The sequence below is a fragment of the Megalopta genalis genome, chromosome 3 (genome assembly GCF_051020955.1).
Source record: "Megalopta genalis isolate 19385.01 chromosome 3, iyMegGena1_principal, whole genome shotgun sequence".
In the NCBI taxonomy this organism is placed as follows: Eukaryota; Metazoa; Arthropoda; class Insecta; order Hymenoptera; family Halictidae; genus Megalopta; species Megalopta genalis.
In genome coordinates, this window is record NC_135015.1 from 10,043,395 (window position 1) to 10,057,136 (window position 13,742).

At 41.1% G+C, this 13,742-nt stretch overlaps 2 protein-coding genes and 1 long non-coding RNA gene across 10 annotated transcripts in view; 1 reads left to right on the forward strand and 2 right to left on the reverse strand.

Moving 5' to 3' along the window:
• The window catches only part of LOC143259109 (protein lethal(2)essential for life), a 6,604-nt gene extending 1,655 nt beyond the window's left edge, over positions 1 to 4,949 (reverse strand). Inside the window, exons 1-2 of the mRNA XM_076519975.1 lie at positions 4,695 to 4,949; positions 244 to 465 (exon numbers count right to left, since the gene is read on the reverse strand). Coding sequence (XP_076376090.1) covers positions 244 to 465; positions 4,695 to 4,949 — 477 coding nt within the window. The remainder of the gene's footprint in view (positions 1 to 243; positions 466 to 4,694) is intronic.
• LOC143259110 (uncharacterized) overlaps positions 1 to 13,742 on the forward strand; it is a 50,588-nt gene that overhangs the window by 2,348 nt on the left and 34,498 nt on the right. For all 4 annotated transcript variants that reach the window (XR_013032916.1, XR_013032915.1, XR_013032917.1 and 1 more), the window contains exon 3: positions 1 to 13,742. This exon is cut by the window's right edge. This is a non-coding gene — a long non-coding RNA (uncharacterized LOC143259110).
• Positions 10,906 to 13,742, reverse strand: part of Pde8 (phosphodiesterase 8) — a 25,572-nt gene continuing 22,735 nt past the window's right edge. For 4 of the 5 annotated variants that reach the window (XM_076519913.1, XM_076519914.1, XM_076519916.1 and 1 more), the window contains 5 exons: positions 13,453 to 13,579; positions 13,231 to 13,368; positions 11,979 to 12,140; positions 11,573 to 11,702; positions 10,906 to 11,325 (listed from right to left, as the gene is read on the reverse strand). In XM_076519913.1, the coding sequence (XP_076376028.1) occupies positions 11,096 to 11,325; positions 11,573 to 11,702; positions 11,979 to 12,140; positions 13,231 to 13,368; positions 13,453 to 13,579 (787 nt within the window). In that variant the 3' untranslated portion in view covers positions 10,906 to 11,095. The remainder of the gene's footprint in view (positions 11,326 to 11,572; positions 11,703 to 11,978; positions 12,141 to 13,230; positions 13,369 to 13,452; positions 13,580 to 13,742) is intronic. The other variant, XM_076519915.1, reaches the window with a different exon arrangement.

The following is a 13,742-nucleotide window of genomic DNA, read 5'->3' on the forward strand; positions in this document are numbered from 1 at the left end:
TTTAGAGCAGACTCGTAGTTTGATCGAGATAAATCGTCAGCACTCCATCTTCTCTAATACTACCACAACGGCAGATCCGGATCATTGGAATCGAAAGGGTTGAAAGCCAAAAGTAAACAAAAAAATTAAAAAAAACAAACAAAAAACAGTACCAATACAAAAGTCAGGAGAGGATCAGTTGATCGACGGCGACGAATCTTCGGATTCGTCGTGTCACCGGTGCTTCTCCTCTTCGTTGCTCACCTTTTTGGGTGCCGTGATAGTTAATACACCATCGGAAGAAAGGCTCGAGGTAATGTCGATCACATCGTGAGATGAGGGCAAGACGTATCTGCGTAGGAAGTGTCTGCTGACAAAGCCGTGCTCGTCTTGCCTTTCCTCGTGTTTGGCCTCTATGATTATGTTGTTGCCGACCGTCTTCACCGTGATCTCTTCCGGCGAGAACTGTTGAACATCGAGTATCACCTGCGGAGAGAAACATAGAACGACATATTCATGATCAATCCGGAAATAGAAACGAGAAATACAATTCTGGGCGAGACACGATATGTTCGTGGTAGACAAGGAAGGCGACTTCGCCTATTTTCGATACGCTAGCCCCACTGTTTGTCGAGGTTTTCCAACTACAGGTTCTTCCGGAAGATCACAATCTCTTGGCGTTCCGCACTTGTGCGAGAGATCCGAATCGCTAAATACCATCCCACGAACCACCGTGCCGCTTCTATTCACGATATGCGCCCGGAGTCGATAGACAAGATAGTTAAACAATGTAAGACCGAACAAGCTTGTTTAAAAGATTTTGGGTCCCGTTCGCCGCAGTTAATGTAACATCTCGCGTGCTTTCGGCCTACGTAGCGGCCGCAAAAGGAACTAAAACCGGAAAGATGTAGCTGTTAGGCGCGCCCACTTGTGTGACGTTGTTCCCATTTTTTCCGCAATCGAGAAAAGACGCGAGCATTACATACAAGTAGGTGAGACAGACACACACGCAAACACTATCAGGACACGCAGACCAATCCACGTATATCGCGCACGCCTGCCGCGAGCGAGATTGTGTTTCGTCCGGCGCCGGTTGCGTTCACTTTTTCGACAATGAATCTATGCGTCTCGTGGTTAGCAACTTCACTTGATCAGATACACCCGGCAAACTAGAGGAAAAGTGATAACGAAAGAGAGGGAAAGTGATCCGCGGTTCTTCGGGTCACTCCTGGGGGACCTGGCAAGTGAGATCTCTCAACGAGAAAAGGACGCGTGAGAAGTCCGGGAATAAATCGACCTTTTCACTTTCGTATCACGAGCAGAGATAATCCGAGACAAAACAAACAAACAAGCGAGGAAAACAGATTTTTTGGTATACAAACAGAGAGTACCGCTGCGTACGCAGAGAAAGAGACCAGCCACGTCTGCATTTTTGTACATAGAAATTTCGTATCTGCATCGTTTTTTATGATCTTTATCGTTAAAAGATTCGAGAAACATTTATTTTTATATAGAAATTAATATATTGTAGAGAAAAGAAAGGAGAACAAAAGAGAGTACCGAAAGATTCGAGTGCCGCTTAGCCCCGGGAGTCAGTAGGCGCGCCCCCGTTGCGCGGGGGCGGAGGGAGCTCCGCCGCGGAGAACATCAAATCCACACAATTTTCGGTTCTTTCTGTAAAAGAAGACTGACACTTTGCGACGCGATCCGTTTTTCGGCTATTGAATATCCGTTAACACGGTCGTCGTTTGTACCTATACAACAAAATACAAAAGTTCTTTTGAAGCGTAGGCGAAAAGAGCGTTGCGGACGTTTTGAGTCCTTTTTAAATGAAACGAGAAAAGAAATAAAAAAGAGAACAAGGCACAAGCCGGTTAAACTGTGATTTTTTAGGAACGTACTTCCGGTGCAAAGCGTGACTCGACGATAGAAACTATGTTGTGCTACGTTGCCGCGATCAGGGATCACCTTCTTTCCGCTTCGTTCAGAATGTATTTCTTCGATACTCGAGTTGACGTTTGTTCGGAGTAGTTTGTTGTCCAGATCTGATTCTGTACTTTTAATCACCAGCGTCACCCCCCGTCGCGGGGGTGTACCGCGGCAGACCTAGTCTCCGAGGGTTTTAATTTTTTTGTTTTCTAAACGCTTAAACAGCGGTGCTGTGAACCATTTGTAAAGAGAGCGGAGGGAAAGGCGAACAGACACAGTGTCCTCACGTCACGTTCCTCAATCAGTCGGTGATGCAGCCTAAAGAGAAAATGACTACGAAAAGTAGTAGTAGTAGTAGTAGCAGTAGTAGTGGCAAAAACAGAAACCGGTTTTCGGGCCTTCTGGTGTTCCAGTTCCTCGGCAAGTTTCCTTAGTTCTTCTCGCTTATCCGCGGACATCGTTCTAATTTTCAGTTAGGTTCGTTCGGTTTAGATTCATTGTTCGGTTTATGATCCACGACACCGCTTCTCTTCCCATGTAGTTCGGTTACGTTTTTTTTTTCTCTCTCTCTTTCATTTACGTTGTGTCTGGATACATCCGTCTGTTGAGTTCGAAACCGTTTCGTAACTTTGCTTCCGCATCGATGTATGCGTAACTTCCATGCAATTATGATCCCGCGAAACTATTAATCTCCCAACTAATATACGCAAGCTACTACTGAAGAGGGGATAGTGGAACAAAAACATCATTCTCGCGCTGCACACTGCTATCTTCTAAATCAATGTCATTGAAATTGTTCATAGGCCAGTATATATGCGACAGCTCTCCGAATATTGTAAACAACAATTAGCACCATGCTAAGCACGGTGCGTACACATGGTATCGACAAACAGGAATCAACATCGAGTTACTAAGTTACATTAAGCGTCTAGGCCCGCACGTCGTGTACCCGTTGGTGTGTGTCAACAATCTCGCATTAAATATAGTACAGTAACGTATTCTAAGCGTTTTATTCAGTTTGTATTTCGTGTAATCAAAGAGACGACTTTCCGATTATTGTTGGCTTGTGAACGTAATAGAAGAGTGCCTTTCACATTTCGTTTGTGAGAGCTACTCTTCGCGGTGAGTCCCACCCGGGACCCCGCGAGGGGTCTTACAGTCGGCTTTCTTCGGGATCAAAGTTAATCGCTTCGTTTTTACGCTTTCCTCGACTCGAAACTAATTACGTTTGAATTAACTTCCTTAACGTATTCGGTGTCCACAAGATTTCGTTTAGAAATAATTATCTAATAAACAAGTAAGTTTACGCTACTGTTCCAGTATCTATTTGTCCACAGAGAACTTGAAACTTCGTCGCAGCTTCTTCTCGTAAACGTCCAGCTAAAAGCGACGGCTATCCCATGACTTTCTGTTTCGGAAAGTTATGGGATAGTCGTTGCTCGTGACGATAAACTTTGAAATCTCTCAGAATCATCTAGATTTAACATAGCGTAATTCTGGAAGTTGGAAGTCACTGGATCAGTATTTAACATTCTAAAGAACGCTTAATATTTTTCACGAGCTTATTCGTATCAGAGGAGACGTTTCTAAATATCGATTCTCGTTTCGCGTGCGTGTACAATAACGGCAATGAAGAATTAACGCTTTGAAGTTCTTTGCTTAACAGTTCCCTCGTTATTTGCTTTTTCTCTTGTTCCCAGATCTTCTCGTTTAGCTTTATAACTCTGTTTTCTCTTTAAATTCTCTTCTGTGGGGTCCTACCGATTTCATACGACTTACGGAGGTGTGGGCGCAAGTCCGAGGTACTCCAATTAGTTTGCTCGTTAATGGAAACGGTGGGATCCCACAGAAGATGAAGTGTGCCTGTGTCAATGCTTGCGACTCGTTCGCCATTAAGACTTTTGCGGAAAACTTCAAATATCCGACCGAAATATTTGGAAGACGAGAGATCCGGATGTGGGAAACTTGGGTGATCATCACGAAGTTTGCTCATAACAGCAGAAGCTTTGCTAACTTGACCATCTATAGGCTATTGAATAATGTATAATAGCTGATTAATAATTGCCCAATAATCTGTTGCCCTCCGTGTCATCCAAGGACGATCCGACAACCGCACAAGGAAAATCAATTGCGCGAGACAAACGTCGCAGAGATTCAATAGAGGATACATTGATTGCTTGCTTAGCCCACGAACGCCAATCATACCGGATACAACCGCGTATGTTCATCCCTCTGTAAACGAAACTGAATTCACGAAAAGCGACAGCACAATTAACAGACACGCGAGGACGCAAACCACCGAAATTCCAGCCACCAACAGCTTAGAACTGCTGCTAACTTTGTCAAATTCCTAAATTTCTGGTTAAACGCCAGATCATTTTCGAATTTGATGAATTCCGGTAATTGTATCTGGTCACAGGTGTAGTCACACGCGTTAGATACGTTCTTAGCCGGTATCCATAGTTACCACTCGACTGAAAGGCGATTGTAATCGCTCCCATTGTCTCTGACAATGAGAGCGATTCGCGCCATCGAGTGATAACTATGGATACCTGGTTTGCGTTCCTTCCAAATAGAGCATAATCTGGAAACACAGAATATTAGAACTCTATCGCGCCCTGCGTCAATTGTACCAACACCAACTGATCACCAAGAACCTGCTTCCATGCTATCCTACGTACATCCTGTGGGCTTAGCAAGTACGAGTTCAGTCAGCCGCAACCGAACGAACCATGCGCGCGAGAGAATGATCAGTCTCCTGCGAATAACTCTATCATGCTACCAACCTGGAAGTTGTCTTTGTTGTCGACCTGAATCGTACTGGATCCGCTCGAGTGCTGGCGCGTCGACACGTTCCGCCATGGTCTGAAATACCTGCTGCCGAATGTCAAGCGGGCAGGCCTGTCGAAGCCGAGATCGGCGAACCGCGAGATTAGATCGTCCCGGTTTAGGACTCTGCCGAAGTGCTGGTCCATGATCCTGGACACCGGTCGGTCGAAATCGTCCCACCAATCACGAAACATTAGAGGCACCACGGACATCTGTGCTATACGGGAAACACATATGCGTCTCGGTTAGTTCTTGCTTCTCGCTCGGGTAGAAGTGGCAAAAAATAGGGTAATGAGATAGATGATAATGTTGATGATGATGATGATGATGTAGATGATGATGATGTAGATGATGATGATGATGTAGGTGATAATGATGATGGTGATGCCGATGTAGATGATAATGGTAGCGCTGATATAGATTATTATGGTGATGATGGTGAGGGAGATGATGAAGGGTCGTAATTAAAAACTTGTATACATATGACGAATCCAAACAACTGACAAAGATTTTCGACGAATTAAAAGTTAGGCTCTAAGTGTTAGGGGCTGCTAAAGGTTTCTTGAGCTTAAACCGCGTACGTGAAATACTCGCGTTACTTGTTATAGGGACACGACTATTGCAGATCTATTTCGAGCAACGTTTCTGGACGTGACGAAGAGAGATACGACCACGACTAGGGAAATTCTTCACCTGTTCTCGTGATTCTTAACGCGATCGCGCGGGAACACAAATTACCATCAACACACAACCAATCACCGAGACGTCGTAACAGTTTGCCTGCTGTAATCACACGCGTCGTGTACCATAGGGAACCATTTGGAAAAGTTACACCTATCGTGCACGCGCTTTATCGAGAGACGATACCATCCGTTTCGAGGCAGTCCAGGATCGTTAGGTCAATCGGTTAGCGGTCCTGTCTTTTTTTTTTCATTTCGACGGAAAACAAAGGAATCTTGCTCTAACGTGGTTACCACACGATCTTGATCGGTAACGGTACGCGAGAGTGCCACCCACCAGTCGCAATTTAACACGATCACCGAAACAATCCAGAATGGACATTTATCAAACCGAGGAATTCGAATTTCACACTCGCGAAACTACCATCACTTTCTCGAAGTTCTGGGAATCTGCTGTGCGGTCCGACAATCCTTTTATCCCAAATCTCCGTATCCTTTCCCATTAAATTTGAACATTTGTCCACTTTTTTTCACTTATCATTCCTGCGTCGATTTATTGCAAAAATTACCCACAACCATAATCTCTGTTGCAATCACGATCCAAGACCGCACACAAGTAGAGGGAGAGACCCGCACAAAACACCCTTTGAATATTGAGGGGCGACCTCCCCCAATTCCATCAAAAATACGTTGACATCAACACGTAACCTAGGATCAGAGAATCGTGTGTCGAGCGGCGATTTCAAAATGATCGCGAAGCGAAAGGAAAACTGAAAAACGAGACATTGCATTTTCCATCGAATACGCACAATTATCTCGCGATAGCTTTAGGGTTAGGAGCTAGCTAGGTTTAGGGAATGGATCACACGACCTATGGTACATACTGCAGTAATCGTTAGGGATAGGGGTGACCGGGAGTTATAATAATTCCGGCCCCGTAATTATTAATGAGTCGCGAGTATAGTTACTATAAAATACCAGTCGTACACGAAGATCAATTTACGTTGATGAAAGAGGAAGATCGGCGGAGACCGTTCAATGATCGCGTACAATGACGAAATTTTGAAATCAGGGCATTAAGGTTCTTCGACGAGACGAACAGTATCATTGACGAAGGATTCGGCGAGGCATTGAAAAACGGAAAGACGAAAAAAATTGAAAACATTGGTACGCTAGAGGATTTGGACAGTCGTACCTGTCAAAAGAGTTGTAAATTAGTCTACTAAGTTCTTCAGACTATCGGATCAACGATCGATCGATCACGATCGATTCGTTCGCGCTTAAACTGGCAGGCTTTGTTTTTCGGAGCTGAGCACAGTTAAGACCATGCGGTCCATGAAAAGTTCGGTCATATCTAGGCATAAGGATTAAAATCTTCCGGGGTTACGCGCAAACATTTCGGGTATAGATAGGGACGTTAGGTATACTAGAGTTTAAGTGTCGCTTAGGGGTCCTCTATTTTAGGTTTACTGTTTTGCGGGCTGCATAATCATACGTTCATTCGACCCAAAGCGAGAACACGACGACCGATCGAAGCATAATTCCTGTTCATGATTATACACACACCCACACGTACACACTGACCAAGCGAGAGCAACTACCGTGAGCTTTCTGTGAATGTTGTTGATCGCGCCGTTGAAGAGACTCGAGCCGATGAGACGCACTATGATGCTCTTGTACCGATCAGTCGACACAAATACGCGGCAACCGGGAAGGAATTCGACTTTCTGATTCAGTCGCGGAAACGCGAGAAGCTTAAATAGCCAGGCTCGTAGAAGAGCGACGCCCACGCGTCCTGGACCCGGTGTACATCGCACGCTCCCACCGATATGCACTCCATCACGTGTACGCTGACTTTCCGTCTAAAAATACGCACCCCACGGGCGAACGGATCGCGAACGAACCAGAGGAGTGACCGATTTTTCACGAGCGACCGAACGCGATGCGGTGTTCCGATAATTTTGGCGCGTTAACACCTTCTAAGGCTAAGGTCTAACCCAGACCGTAGCACGATTGAATTCTCCGGGAGGGAGCGGGAGGTCTCATTCTACCTTCCGAATCATTTTGATCGTTCTTTCGCTTGTACAAGCGTATAGGGGGTAACAGATCCCAGGGACAGGCGATTGCGTCGCGAAAGTTTCAACGTCAACTGTTTCGCTAGAAACTAACGCTAATTAATAGGAGAGTCTCGAGCGTGCTAGCATGCGAGGAGAGACCAACAGACCTTGAATGCGCACCGAAGTTCCTCGATAATCACGTTGCACACACCCAACATCGCGATTCGCTTCCACTGCTTTTCGACCAAGTCGATACGTCGCAGCAGCAGCAGCAGTAATAGCAGATTTCCAACTTTTTCGAATCGCGCGACCAAAAAACATCTCGGTGTATGTCCACGCATTTATTCGAGGTTCCTCGATCAGACTTCCAGCAATATCCTTTTGATCCTCCGAGGATAAGGTATCGGCGTCAACGTTGACCGCGCGACGCGTACCAGGTGCACCTTGAACTTTTCGAGTCGGTACTTCGACCCCAAAGAAAGCATTTCGCGAACATTTTCGCGTATGTATAAATTACAAGGCGAGTTTGAGATACGTGGCGGGGCACGACCCTTATTAACAAAAGAAAAAAAAACCGACGAGCGCAAGGGACTTGCTCCGTGCTCTCGTCACCAAAAAAAAAAAGAGAAAGTACAGAGGGAGGAAATGAGAAACAATTTGAATAATGTCTATGTTTTTAATCGATTTACCTATTACCTACAATGCGATACTCTATTATATCGTAGTGTATGTTATTCTACTAGACTACTTGGTTATAGAACGATTGCATTACAAGGAACTTGATACAAATTTACGGAACAAAGAGCACTTAGTAGCAGGTCATACGCGTGATGTGTACACTCCCGGACAAAAAGTTGTGTACACGCGTTCTTAGGTGTACATATACCCCCATGTAAACCACTGAAACGTATAGTTTCGGTATAATAGGCTTGTTTAAAATTGACAAATATCAAGCGAACAATAATAAGTGAATAATACATGTGCTAAAATTACTTGGACAATACGATTATATTGTAAACATAGCTGCTATTGTTGATAGACGTGATCATGACAAACTGAACAGTACTGACGTCCTCAAGCAATAACGCGCAAAGAAAAAGAAACTAACATTTCCAGAAGATCAGTGAAATGAAAAATGATAGCTAGATGCGATGAAAGCAAATATTAGAATTTTCTAAACTCGCTTCGCAAAGATTCGTGGAAACAACTGCAACATAGCGAATCTTTCGAATGCAAAAGAATTAAGATCCTTCAAGTGACTAACACACGAGATAACAGATGGAGAATTTGTAGAAACATTTGTCCATTGTGACACAAACACTGATAGTGCGATTGAAATTGCACAGGTAGCAGGGAAACGCCTTTCTAATAGGAAATCGTGGTCTTACAATAACTAAAACGATCACGTAGTGTTAATATGACTGAAACATAATAAAACACCAATCACTTTGACAACAGTATTATGGAAGAATTGGCAGAGAGTATATAAATACAAAGAAAACATATTAAAACAACAATCTGTAGTACCTGCATTTAAAATTACTTACTTTAGCATACGAAACTAACATTTAAGTGTATTGCATTTAACCAACTATGTTTTTGCATTTTTGCTTACTTATCTGCACAGTCTCTTTGTCCGGGAGTGTAGTTATTCGGGTTTTATAATTTCTACCTTTAAGTTATTTTCTTAACACATCGAAGTATATAAATATTGTGCGACATTATGAATCCTAGGCTTAATGTTTAATCTAACTATTAGGTAACGCGTAATTCGTCTAAATACTTACGATAATCGATAACCATCAAATATATCTGTATTGTGTTTCTTCCGGTGTTTTTAAATGTTATGTCAGGCACCTTCGCACCGAAGGAGTCGTCGTTATATTATTAAAGGCAAAGGTACACGCGTAAGAAGTCCATGCCAGTCCCGCTATCAGTCCTCGAAAAATTATGCACACGTTATATGTACTTCTACGTGTCTCTTTGATACTGAATAAAACGACTTCGATCTTGTTAGCGCTGTAGCAAAACACTTTTCGACAGTCATTAAAATCTGCGTGTGCTGTACTCATCACGAAAACAATGGTATATTATTCTGAACGTTTAGCGTTTGTAAAATCACTTATACTCTGTGACTTAGTAACGGGTTTGTATCGATTCTTGTAACAATCCGTAAAGCGGAAGTGGCTTATACAACACCAAATACCATTCTCTCCGAAAGCTTATGTTCGTACACAACCAATCAGCTTCGTTATTTGAAACGATTGTGAGAGAATGTCGAAAATGTTTTTTCCTTTGTTTCTTAAGTTTCCGTGTATTGAGGAAAACAACTGTGTAAACGCAAAAGAAGCGTGTGTTCTTCATTTAATGAAAGCATTATACGAAATTATATACAACAAAATTCTTACCGATCCAAAGATTGAGCTATAATTATATTATATATACACACACATATATACATCTTGTTCCATATTCTGTGTAATATTTCTGCAACGCCAAGCGATAGGCTCATACACATCACTTTTGGCTGAGAAAAACAATAAAGTGACATGAAATTATGACCGTAACTGAATGAGTTCTTTCCCATTACGACGGAATACACCAGTCCCTTCTAGGAACATACTGTTGGCATGTGAGTACCGATTGACAATTCTATTTTGATTTGATACACATGGTATGTGTGGGATAGTCGAGTGAAATTGAGAATTTCGGAGAGTCGGATCGAGGCGTTTTTATAAGTTCATATCTCTTGAATGAATACAGGAGAAACGAAAATCAAGTGTTAGATATTTGACCGAATTTTGTATTAAGTACGAAAAAGTTCAGCTGTTTCTTTTACACAAAGTACGATCGATTTCGTACATCGTATTTCAAGTTGTTCACAGTGTTATGCCATTATATTGCAAGAAATTTGCTCAATTATGAAAAGTCAACCGGTTTATTTTCATGTTAAATTGCAGCAATTATATGGACAGTTATTTCTTTTCTTACTAATTTGAATATTAAAAAGAAATTCAAAAAATTAAATTCTAAATGTCTTCACCGTTTCGAATTCGATCAATTTTTGTATTATGAATTATCCATATTACGTAGCGTGTGATTTTCCTCAATGAAATTATAACGAAAGTAATGAAACAGAGAGAACACAGTTTTGCTTGATCTTTATTAATATTAATAATTCATTGTTTCATTCGAATAGCTCTACGTATTATTTCCAATGAACTGTAATGGGCTTCAATTTTATGAGATAGTGTCGGTGGACAGATTTCTATTTTGTTTTTGACAGTCATGAACACAAATGACTAATCGTTGTATTTATGAAACGCGCAGAGATTCACAGCGCGTTTTTACAGTTCAAAATTAGATCTCGAAGAATGGCGTGGGTGGGCGTCGATGCGGTGGGGGAAGGTGTGGAGTAACAGCGGCGAACGTGAATGAGTTACAGTATATTTCCTAAAAAAAGAAGAACTTACAAGCGTACGACGTGTCATATTACTCTATTCTTAAATTATTACAAATATTTTACAAATCGTTGCACAACTCGCAGCGTTGAGCTTGTTGGGACGGACCATAGTGTGGGGCTAAGAAAGAGGGAAGACGACTTTCAACAGTTTCCATGGGTCACGCGAATCGGTGGATGTGTAGTTCAGGAAGCATTTGCAGTTTCTCGATGTCTTGCAAGGTTGTTACACCCTTTTCCTGTTTAAATATTAAATCCAAAAAGACAATGTTATAAAGATACGAACGAAACAAAGTTTTAGAATGATACAAATATACTCTTACATTATATTCTTTCCATCTCTCGTAATTTTGTCTCATGTATCCAACCATTTCTGGCATGTCGATAAATGCTGTGGGAACAAAAAGAATTGATGTAATTAACGTGGCTTTTAAAAACAATAAATGAACTGAGGATCATTATGTTAATTTTTTAAACACTGAAATGAGAAACAACTATGCTTTTCCATTCAATAAAAAATCCTTTGCAGTGAAGATAAAATAAAAGTATTCTTCATTTTCGTATATATGGTATGGTGTTATTAATGCATAAGCAGCTGCAATCTAGTGGAAAAATAGTCAAAAGATTAGGATACGTACCATCCCAAGCCTCGATCATGTCGTTGATGATGAAATCAATGAAACCAATTTGCGATTTCGGTATCGAGCACGTTTGTCTGTCAAACATCGGCATCAGAACAGGCAGTTTCAATTGCTTCTCCTGATCGGTCTGCGAAGAAGATTCAAGACGTTTTTCAAAGTAGATTACAGGCTTTTTCACCCTGCGACGTACAAGAACAAAAATATCTACTCTTCTTCGAAACAAATGACAAGATGCCATTGCAAAGTTAAGCTGAATATATTTACTGTAATTTTGTTTTGTGTCGTACGTTGGGGATTGAAACTATGAACGATTATTCATCCATGGAGATCATTCAATTAATGGAAGCTGACGAAGAAACCGGTCCAGATGCGACAATCATATTAAGTAAGTGAATAATTTTACCTGAGTAAAGTATTCTTCTGCGATTCGCCTGGTCCACTCGACACAATCTTTCATTGGCCTGGTCGGGTTCGACACGTCCGCACATTTGATCATCATTCTTTTGACCAGTGCCACGTTCTCGGGTTGCAACACTGCGGTCATGTCCACGGCATCGACGTAACCCTTTGTTGAAATTTCATTTTATTATAATCGATGTCTACGATCATTATGTACCGTTAACACGTCGAGTGCCGTGTCGGTCACATATGGGTGACACTAAATTATGACTAATTTTCAAAGTTCATTTTCATTGTAATTTATTTGGACAAACTGAACGTTAGTAGGATGTTCAGAATGCAGAAAAAGTTAAACATCCTCCGCTATGATCAATTTTAACTTCAGGTTCCAGTTTCATTAATGAAATTACTTTGATTTTGGGATTGATTTCCGGCACTTAACGTGTTAAGGGCGATCGATAGAAATTTTTAATTTGGCTACGCAAAATTAAGAAGAACGTCGATCAAGGTATTTTCTTTTCGAAGTATAAACATTATTTGCTTCCACTTCGATTTCAAGCAAGCATTGGCCTAATCAGAATTTTACATAAAAATTCTTCAATTCAATTTGTGACTAAAGTTAAGATACGAAAGGCGAGTGATAAGAATATATGAGATGGCTACTAATAAGTACGAGTGATAAATTAAGAATATTTATCAAACTATTCCCTAGAAGTAGGAAAACAATTAATCTGTACGTATTTCAGCTTTAAACTCGTGTTGTACGTCTAACAAGGTAAAATATCTTCCGTTATAATTGAACTTACAATTATTAAGAATTTTAATGTGGTTACCAAAACAGGGTTAAATTAATAATCACGAACAAATTATTTCGTCATGATAGAAAAATTGTAAGTGTCCCAGAACTTCAACTTTAAACGCTTTAAAAAATTCCTCTAAGATTTTAAACAAATATCGCGCGTCCAGTTCAGGAAATTGATACTAAAATCGTTGAATAAAATGCGTATTCGTTAAAAAAGAAAGAATTGCACGAAGTGCCTCCAAAAACAAGGTACGAAACATATATTAGTTAATGTTAAATAATGTTAAGAGCGCTGGAAAGCTGTACAGTTATTGGAAAGAAAACAATAATTTTTCAGAAGTATAAGAACTGTTCGATGTAATAACCTGAGAGCCTGTAAATCGACGTGAAAACAGAATTGCTTGAAAGATTAATAGTAGATTCTGTTGTTAAAAGGTTATAGCGATTATCGTACGTCTGCCGGGTCTCCAGCCTTCAAGCTGCACAAGTTCATAAATCTGGCCAAGTGCTCGAAGTGTTTCGTCATCTCTGTCGCTAGAATCATGTCTACCACCGTTTGACGAACGTGCTTGTAGGTGTCCCGTTCCAAATTCTAGAACAAACGTGCAAGTTCACGCCATTGTGTCTATTTTCATTCTTCTATTTTCGAACAATAAATTCGTCAGTCTGGTCCCACCTTAAATATATTCACTTTGTCATCCGTTAATGTCAACTTGAACGTCAGGGCTGCATGGTGTGATTCAAGCACAGATATATCGTTGTAAAGAATTGCCAATTTGTCGTCAGCGTTGCAGAGAAACTGGCTGCAATGGGTTTGAGTTTACAGAAACGATTACAAATTATTGAAATCCTTACTTAGAATTATTTTAATGACTGAAGCTTACTTTCGTACACCTTTGCATAGAGAACAAATGAAGCTTGTAAAAAACAATTTAACAAATTTTAAAAATATACTCTTCATATGAA